The sequence below is a fragment of the Hordeum vulgare genome, chromosome 4H (genome assembly GCF_904849725.1).
Source record: "Hordeum vulgare subsp. vulgare chromosome 4H, MorexV3_pseudomolecules_assembly, whole genome shotgun sequence".
NCBI classification, from domain to species: Eukaryota; Viridiplantae; Streptophyta; class Magnoliopsida; order Poales; family Poaceae; genus Hordeum; species Hordeum vulgare.
The window spans coordinates 4,155,789-4,165,724 of record NC_058521.1 but is presented as its reverse complement, the minus strand read 5'-3'; the positions used below and the strand labels follow the sequence as shown (position 1 = coordinate 4,165,724).

At 46.3% G+C, this 9,936-nt stretch overlaps 1 protein-coding gene across 1 annotated transcript; it reads left to right on the top strand.

Moving 5' to 3' along the window:
- The first annotated feature begins 6,524 nt into the window (after nt 1-6,524).
- Nucleotides 6,525-8,165, top strand: LOC123450973 (2-methyl-6-phytyl-1,4-hydroquinone methyltransferase 2, chloroplastic-like). Its single transcript, XM_045127983.1, has 3 exons — nt 6,525-6,952; nt 7,061-7,367; nt 7,663-8,165. Exons 1-3 carry the CDS (start codon nt 6,573-6,575, stop codon nt 7,819-7,821), a joined length of 846 nt encoding a protein of 281 aa, XP_044983918.1. The 5' UTR covers nt 6,525-6,572; the 3' UTR covers nt 7,822-8,165.
- The last annotated feature ends 1,771 nt before the right edge of the window (nt 8,166-9,936 follow it).

Below are 9,936 nucleotides of genomic sequence, written 5' to 3'. Positions count from 1 at the left end.
TCATCAGCAAACAAATCCCCACAAAACAAAATTTCCTGCCGGTGCTTGGCACACGGTTGGAGGCATGGGGAGGGGATCTCACCAAATGATGAGTTCCTGCCGGAGGAGGGGATACGATGAGGGAAGCAAGGGTTAGACGCCTCTATCTGGCCATAAGGAGTCGCCGTTGCCGCGCCATAACCTTGGAGTTCCCCGTATGAGCTATGGAGGCCCGTCTCAACCTGCAAGTACTTCGCTCCGCCGCGCCTTATCCGCGCGCCGCCGCCGTTCTGCATCGAGCACACGCATTATCCCCAGTCACTGTAGCTGTCGCGTTGATTTGATCCAGAAGCTATGCTCGAGCGCCGAAACGGGGGCAGCAAGCGGGCAGAGGTATGGCCGCGGAGGCGGGTGGGTTGAGATCGACAACAGTGGTGGTTGAGGTCGGCCGCGGAGGCGGGTGGGTTGAGATCGACAACAGTGGTGGTTGAGGTCGGCCGCGGCGACGAGTGGTGTGGCAGCGGCCTATGCACAGGCCAGGGTGGACCAGGGTCGACGCGATGCGCTCGAGCGCCGCAACGGGGGCAGTGAGCGGGGAGAGGTACGACCGCGGAGGCGGGTGGGTTGAGATCGGCAGCGATGGCGATTGGGGTCGGCCGCGATGGCGAGTGGTGTGGCGGCGGCCTGGGCACAGGCCAGGGTGGCCCAGGGTCGACGGGAGGAGGCGGTGCGTACGGGTATAATTTTTGCAGTGAATCGTTTTTTCCTTTTGCGTTGCAGATTAATGATATAGCGCGGGTTGAATAACAAAAACTATAGGGGCTTCTTTTATAAAAATGCCGCGGTGGGTTTTCCGACGGAAGCAATAGCCGCTTTATTATTAGGTATAGATTATAGTCTTGCGGGCCCATTAATTATATGAACGTTGTATTATTGCATCCGAACGGTAAGAGCATGGTTAATAGTATAGCCAACTACCGGTTATAAGAAGTTGTCATGTCATATATAGTCAAACTAAGAAGGTGCTTGGATACGTTTTAGTTCCATGCTTAAAAGTAGTGGGACTAAAACTAGCTAGCCTCACCCATGTTTGGATCCAAATACTAAAAAGACTAAAATCAAGTTAATGAGCATTTATTATCCTCCAAACCCTCCAATCCAGAACTCGCATGTGTTAAAGGAGAGGAGTTAAATGATGAGAGAGAGGACTAATCCACATTTTAGTAGGGTACTCATGACTAAAAGATTTTAGCCTCAAGACTAGTTTTAGCCTCTCTTTAGTCAGGGGTGCTTGGAACTTTAGCCTCTTAAAGAGACTATTTTTAGTCAGACTAGTTTTAGTCCCTTGGATCCAAACACCCTCTAATAGTCAACAGTATAATAACAAGCTGCTAAGAAGTATTACATTATTACTACATGATTCATCTTACATCCTCACTTTTTTAGAGCTCGTGCTACAGCCGGCTGTTAATCTCTAACCCGCTTCTCTTCTCTCCCCTCTTCTTTTTCATCCAACTCAGCATACATATAATACTTTAATCCTTACAACCTGCTGACTGTATGTTAGTATTATACTTGTTCTAATACGTTTTGATATAAGCCTTGTGAGTGGTCCAGATGAAATAAATGTTTGTATGAATACAACCTTGTCCTCTAGCTTGCGTCCATGGTAGTATTTTCAATGCACTGGCAGACTATTAATTCATGTTGGGTGAATTGATACTCCAGATGGAGTAGCTTGTAAGCTACTAAACGTCCGTCCCATCGTTCACATGTGACCGTTTATGGCTGTGTTTTTTAGGAGCGACTAACTTATGGCATTTCCTTGATAATGCTTGTATGGGAAGAAGGAGATCAATCATAATGTATGAATGATTACTGTTTGTGACCAAAGCAACGGTGGCGATACGGCATCACGTGACCGCATGTCCACACGCGATTGATCACAGATATAATGTTGTATTGTCTTTTCTACCAACCAATGTACTGTACAGGATTACAGTCACCAATAACTGTAACAGCCGCAGGAGATTTTGTGTCCATCATGGACCGGTCCTGGGATTTCAAAGGCCCCGGATGGAACTAAAACTTAGGAGCCCTTAATATAGGGGAAAAGATTATGTTCCACCGGCCGATCGCACGCGGCCGTCCGTCAGCTCTGCGGTCGTTCGATTTGATCACACAGTCGCACCACGTCCTGCGTGTGCCCAAGCCGCTTTCGTTTCCTGCAACTGACCTATTGTTTCAGGACAAGTATTCTTCATACTGGATACAAGTAGGGATGTTTCGGGGGCTCATTTGACTGGGAGGACGAGTAGCTGGATTTGGGTTTTTCTTGCAACATCCTCCTTGTTGCAAAAAACAAATCTGCAACATTAACTTTGTTGAAAAAAATATTATGTTGCAAAAGTTCCGCAACACGGCCCGTGTCGCAAACACCCGAACTCAACATTATGCTTGTTGCAAAAGTTGTCAGCTCAATTTTGTCGGTCATCCCGTATTAAATCTTTGTGGCAGAAAAAATTGCATAGCCATTTAGAGCTTTGTCCGGACCGAAACAAAGAGGTTGCTTCCGCAACTAGTTTGTTGTTTCAGGAATTAATATGACGACTGAGCTGCATGCCAGGAATTAGATCGGATGGTTGCGGATGACTGTGCGCGTGGACATCTGACTATTATCGTGGTGATGGATATACGCGGTGGGGGACGTGTTTTTAATTTTTGTAACAAGGATCTTGTTGCAAAAAATTTGGGAATAAGAGGTTTTGCAACACAGGACTTGTTGCAGAAAATAGGAGATTTTTTTTGCAACAAAGGATTTGTTGTAGAAAATTAAGAAGAGAAGTTTTTGCAACAAAAGTATTGTTGCAGGAAAGTAGTGCAGAGAAACTGACGGCTCATATCACACAATCAACGGCTTGTGAGGTGACGGATCTTTTTTAAAGATCCGTCGGACGACGCGTAACATGCCCCTTAATATAGACACCGAACCAATAATCAAGTAGTATATTTTATTTCTACGAGTAAGCAGTATGCATATATGAATTGCAAGTGAGTCCAAATGCAATATACACCTGTCAATTAATTTGTAAATGTTACCTAGAAATATTTCTTCTAACAATCCAAGAAGCAAAATTGCTGGTGGTCGTACCAATATTGACATTATCTTATATATTTTTTCTCAATGCATAAAGTTTCACTTAAGAAATCTTTTGATAGATTATGTATGTGATTCTATCAACGAATTAACCATGTATGTTTTCTCTCGTACTTTCTGACCACCGGATGCAAACTTTTTAGATGATGCGACGGCGTCAAAATTAAAGAACAATTAGTAATTTTAGATAAAACAAGTTCGTCGAGGCGACGCACACGCAAAGTTAACTGGGAAGATGGAGATAAGCCTCGACCTTGAGTCATCTTAGATTGTTGATTAGATCAAGTGAATTAGGCAACTAGCGATCCTTTCGAAAAAAATCGCGAATTAGTAGCGCCACAAGTGCAACATATGCATGGGTGGCCCAGGCCTGCTTGCAGCTGCCGTGCACAGCCGTTGCCGTTGTCAACGCAGCTACTACGGGGGCGCCCCGCTTGCCCCCCTCAGGGCCATGCGGTTACGTGTTCCTTTCTCATTATTAATACAGAAAATGAAGGGAAGGACGGAGACTTGGATCCGGTGATGTGTTCCTTTCTCATTATTATTAATAGCTGAGTGCAACAGCCCGCTCCTACGCGCGGAGGGGAAGAAGATGGAGACTACTTCTGGTAGCAGAGAAGGAGATAGATAGGGGCTTGGGAATGACACACCCGATACGACTGAGTCACATGACATGCTCACAACACGCGTGCGCGCACACACATACCTCCTCATATGTGTTGTATTTTGAAAAGAATAATTACGTCGTGTGTTGTATTTTGAGCAAGGTCATATGAGGCCAAGCTCAAAGCCGACACACAAGTATCACACACATGCTGATGTCCAGTCCCATCACAACTAAGAGCATCTCTAGTCGGACCCCTCATAACATTTTCAAATGCCCGTCCGATCATTGACTGGTCATAAAAAAATAGATCCAGCCAATAAATCGACCGGCACCCTTTATATCCAGTCCAAACATGGAGTGGATATAGGGTGGTTCGGACACGCCCACCTGACAAAGCCCGGCATACCACCGACTCCACGGTTATCCCATAGAAAAAAACATCCGGCTCATCGCTCCGAAACCCTACCTCACTCACTCTCCTCTCTCGCTCCTTCCTCTCCTCTTCCGGCACCGGTACCGATCGAATCCGGTGCAATGTCGAGCTCCGGGAGCCGCTCCGATGACGACTTGGATCCGGACTGTGAGCTTGCCCACCGCATCACCTTGGAGCGGTGCAATGTGGAGATCGGAGACAGCTCCGGATCTGCAACCTCGCTACTTCCCCACCGGCGCAGCTAGGATGCCGGACCTGGCCCCTCCCGGCACGTGCACAACTTCGACAGGCGACCTGCGCAATCCGCGCCTCACCTATGCTGTTCCCTGCCCTCGCCGGCTGCTCCTCCCCAACATGGGCAGCGGTGGGTGCTTGTGCCTGTCCCACCGGACAGGACGTGCACGCCTAAAACAAAGGCGTGTGCCGCCCGCTGCAAGCGGCATCGGCAAGGGGAGAGGAGGGAGGCGGAGCAGTCTGTGCGCCACCATCGCAAGATGGAGGCGGAGCCTGATGAGGACGTGTGGCTCCTCGAATGGGTATACCGCCGGTTGCTTACGGCCGCGGAGACGGAAACGCGACGACTCTGCCAAAAGAACGCCAATGCGCTCTAGATTGCCATTGAGCATTCCGAGCGCAAGGCGGTGAAGGCAGCGGTGGAGGTAGCTCGGCTCGCGAAGCTCAAGCGGCAGCAGGACAAGGAGGACCGACGGCTAAAAGGGCTCGTCATCCTCTGACGATGACGACCACGGCTCCTCATCGGACGACTCAGACGATTGTCCACCAGTAGTCGATTTCTACAGTTGCGCCGGCGATCCGAAGCGCAAACGGCCAACGAGGAAGTGGTGAATGTTCGCCATCTCCGTCTGCATTTTCAAGTTTTTAGTAATCTAGCTTAAATTTGTTCGTCGTTTATGTGAATTATGTGAACTATGACGACCTTTTGGACATTTGGCGGTGATCTTTTGGTGATCGGAATGTGTATTTCTCTCTCTGATTGTGTGTTTGTGGATTGATCTATGTATTTTTTATGCATGTTGCATGTTAGTATGGATATGAGGAACCAGATATGACATACATGAATATGAACAACATGATTTAAGAAGTATCCGATCAGTACCACGGGATTTGCATGTCCTGACTGCAGATGCTCTAACGCCCCATTTCTCAGGTCGTCATCAAATCCTCGTGTGCCAGTGCACGGCATGTGTGGAGCCATGGCAATTGTTGAACTGGAATAATGGCGGTTGGGCGCTGGCTGATAGCTATCGCGAGTTGCAGCAGGAATGCCAATTTGTTTGGTATCGTTCAAGGCTGGGCCATTCTTCAAGGTAGCGGTTCATGTTAGTACTTTAAGTTTTGAGCACATTTAGCACTGAAATCTAAAACTTGTTTGTATGTCTTTCTCTACATGATATTTTGGCATGAAAACTTGTAAGAACCTACAAAATTTGACCATCTTATATGTTGCAAAGTTTCAGATTTTTTGAAACTCTTTTCTATCTTTTTAATTTTGCTGTTCATAGAGGGTGCCTAGACACCCGGTTGTTGTTAACACCTTTCTCTTTCTAAAATGACTTATATATAAGAACGAAGGGGGTATTACCCATGTGGTAGGGAGTTACATTGTCGTGACAGTTTTTACAACTAACATTTGCATATAGAGAAAACCCTAAAAAAAGTTGTCATGCTTCATAATTAAAATTGCCAAATATTTTGTATGAATGAATATTGTGGATGTATAATTTTTTCCTTCCGTAAATTTAGCCAGGGTTTAACTTAGGGTGAAGTTGTTGTTTTGAAAAGGAGGAATTGTATCTAGCCCAACTGGACTAAATGCACTATTATTGTACTTGGCAGGCCTGGACAAAGTAAGGCTTAGAGCAAGTATAATAGTGGGTTTACAACCCGCTTACATGTCATTTTTGTCTATCTGAAGAAAAGAGAGATGAAAAAGTAAGAAGAATGGGGCTCTCAACTCATGCAAGAGCCTAATTATATGGGTACTTCTAGTTAAATCTAATAAATACGAAAAGAGATAGAGAAAAAAGAAAGAAAAAACTAATGTAGTAATCTTATAGGCAACCTTATAGCTAGCCTTATTATATGTGTGGTTATAAGTGCTGATTATGTGTGACATGATAACATCATATAGACAGCAGTTGGCTATACTATAGGTTTAACTTAGGGCGAAATTATTGTTTTGAAGACCGAGGAATTGTATCTACTACTACCAGAACTAGTAGACTAATTAAATGCACCATTATTGTACTAGGCAGGCCTTGCCAAAGCAACTAGTCCCTCCATTATTTCTACGAGGAGTACTAGCGGTATAAATAGATGCCATCCCACTCCCCTAGACATCACTCATTCGCTTGCTTGCCAAGCAACGTTTCGCCATGGGTTCCAGCAAGCCACTCCGGCTGATCCAGCACAAAAAGGAGGCCCTCTGGTTCTACAGCTTCATCTCCTTCGGCTACGACCATGTCTTCAACCCCGGCCAGTACACTGAGGACATGCGCGACATCTCCCTGGAGCATGCCCGCCTCCATAGCCGGGCCCTCAAGGTGGTCGATGTCGGCGGTGGCACTGGGTTCACCACGCTCGGCGTCGTCCGGCACGTCGATCCCGAGAACGTGACGCTGATCGACCAGTCGCCGCACCAACTCGACAAGGCCAGAAAGAAGAAGGCCCTAAGGGGCATCAAGATCATGAAGGGTGACGCCGAGGACCTTCCCTTCCCCACCGACACCTTCGACCGATACGTCTCCGCTGGCAGGTGGGTTATAGACAATCTCCTCTAGTACCTCTCCTTAGACTTTAAGTTGACATATATATATATATCCAATGATTGAGTTCTTGTTTTTGGCCTCCATATACACGGCAGCATTGAGTATTGGCCTGATCCACAACGGGGGATCAGGGAGGCCTACAGGGTCCTGACCGCCGACGGCGTGGCTTGTATGATAGGCCCCGTCCGTCCGACATTTTGGCTATCTCGCTTCTTCGCTGACATGTGGATGCTCTTCCCCACGGAGGAAGAGTACATGAAATGGTTCGAGAGGGCAGGGTTTAAGGACGTCGAGCTCACTAGGATCGGGCCCAAGTGGTACCGTGGTGCCCGTAGGCATGGCCTGGTCATAGGGTGTTGTGTCACGGGCATCAAGACACAAAGTGGAGACTCCCCCTTGCAGGTACTTCATTCATTTGACACTGATTGAGGTTTTGGCTTTGTCATAAGTTAAAAAAAGTTTAATTTGATCAAGTTTAAAATATTCGATGATGAATCTAGTGAAACTAATTTTATGTTGTAGATGTTGATGCATTTTTCTATGGATTTCATCGAATTTAAGGATTTTTAACCTGGAACAAGACTAGAATTTCAATGAATTTGGCATCGTGGGAGTTGGCATCAAATTTGTTTTGGTCAAGCAGATCTAGCAAATTCACATTTACATCTTAATTACCCTACATATTCATCTTAAACAGCTTGGTCCGAAGGTTGAGGATGTGAGCAAGCCACATGTGAACCCCGTCTTCGTCTTCTTTCGGTTCCTCATTGGAACAATATGCGCCACATACTTCTTCCTAGTGCCTATTTACATGTGGATCAAGGACAAGATTGTGCCCCAAGGCAGGCCCATCTAACTAATGATGCTCCCTGACGGGAGGAGACAAGATTGGAGTCAATATCCGATCTAAGCCATGCAAACACCCCTTTTGTTCCATGTTGTGTTGTGTATCTATATATATGTGGACGCGCGCGACTGTCAGAAGACCGATCTGCTATTGGCTCCGTTTATCAACGGATACAGAGGCAGGTGCTCCAGGACATGGGAAACTGATTGATCAGACTTACTTCCTGCTTATATATCTCTCTTCGAGTTGTCTGGATCCCTGAAAAGGTCGAGCATCTCCATGTATAAATAAATAAAGGAGCAGTTTTATTCGTTGTAACAGACAGTGAGTATATAAATAGAGAATTTCAATCACATCTTCTCTACATACTAAAGTATACAAAGGCATGTTCATTGTATGTCAAAGTTGTGCGCTGCTATTTAGTTAAAGCTTAGCATCAACAGGATGATCCCAGCACGAAAAGACCCCTCCATGACGATCCTGTTGGCTTTTGAACGTGCGTATGCAGCTGTACAGGCGTGCCTACGCGATTCTTGCTTCGACCGGCTACTTGACGAAACTTGCGTAACTAGCGACACGAATAAAACTGATCGATGGATTTGATGGCTAAAGGCCCGTGTCGTGCCTTTGCTTTGTATTGCTTTTCGTTTTTCTGGTGTTACAATCAACACTCCTAGGGTGTCTTTTATACACGTCCACAAGGGACTATGGAAATAGACTAGGACTAGGAATCCTAATACTACTAGGACTCGGTTTGGCTTTCTTTCCTAATCCTAAAGAAACAACATGATTAACTTCTACATTCACCTCCTTAATCTTGTTGCTTGACTTCACTTCTTGCACTCCGACTTTCCTCCTCATCTCGATGAACTTCTGTCGACCGAGGGACTTGGTGAAAATATCGGCAAGTTGGTCTTTCGTGTTCACATGTTGAACCTCGATCAACCCTTCTTCAATGCACTCCCGGATATGGTGGAACCGGGTATCTATGTGCTTGCTCCTTTCGTGATGAACCAGATTTTTGCACAATGAGATTGCAGCTTGGTTGTCAATCTTTAATGACACCTTCTGCACCTCCCGCTTTGCAAGAATAGCTAGGAGTCTTCTCAGCCACACTGCTTGACAAGCCGCCGTGCTTGCCGCTATGTATTCTGCCTCGCATGAAGACAGTGCCACCACCTTTTGCTTCTGAGAATTCCAACTAATCGGATTCGGGCCAAGGTAGAAAACCATGCCCGTTGTGCTCTTTCGGTCATCAACATCACCTGCCATGTCACTATCTGAATATCCACGAAGGATCAATCCTTCCTTTCCCTTTCTGTACGTGCAACCAAGATTAATTGTGCCTTTCACATAGCGTAGAATTTGATTGACCGCGCTCATGTGTTCGGTTGTCGGATTCTCCATGAAACGACTCACGATCCCGACTGAATAAGCCAAGTCAGGTCGGGTATGTACCAAGTATCTTAGGCTACTCACAACGCTTCGATACATTGTGGTGTCCACCGGCGGATTTGAGCTACGCTTGCTCAACTTGTGACGTTGGTCCATTGGAACTTGTGTCGCGTAGCAATCTGACATGCCACACTTGTCCAATAACTTGACCGCGTAAGCCGATTGACATAGGGAAATCTCCCCGGAGCTTTGCTTCACTTTGATGCCCAAGTAATAGCTGAGTAATCCCAGATCGCTCATGCTAAACTTGTTCTTCATTTGCGCCTTGAAACGTTCAATTTCTTGTACGCTATCTCCGGTGATAATCAGATCGTCGACATAAACTCCAACTAGCAGGTTTGAGCCTTTGGAGTTCTTTGTATAGACTGCGTGCTCGAGGGGACATCTCTTGAACCCGAGCGAGACCAGAATTCGGTCTAACTTTGAGTCTGAAGCTCTTGGCGCTTTCTTCAACCCGTAAAGTGCCTTCTTGAGCTTGTAAACTTTCCCTTCTTCGCCTTTCTTCTCGTAGCCGAGCGGTTGTTCCACGTACACTTCTTCTGTGAGATCGCCGTTGAGGAAAGCGGATTTAACATCCATATGATGAACCTTCCAATCCTCTTGTGCTGCCAAAGCTAGGAGCACTCTCACCGTCTCGATTCGAGCAACCGGTGCAAACACCTCATCATA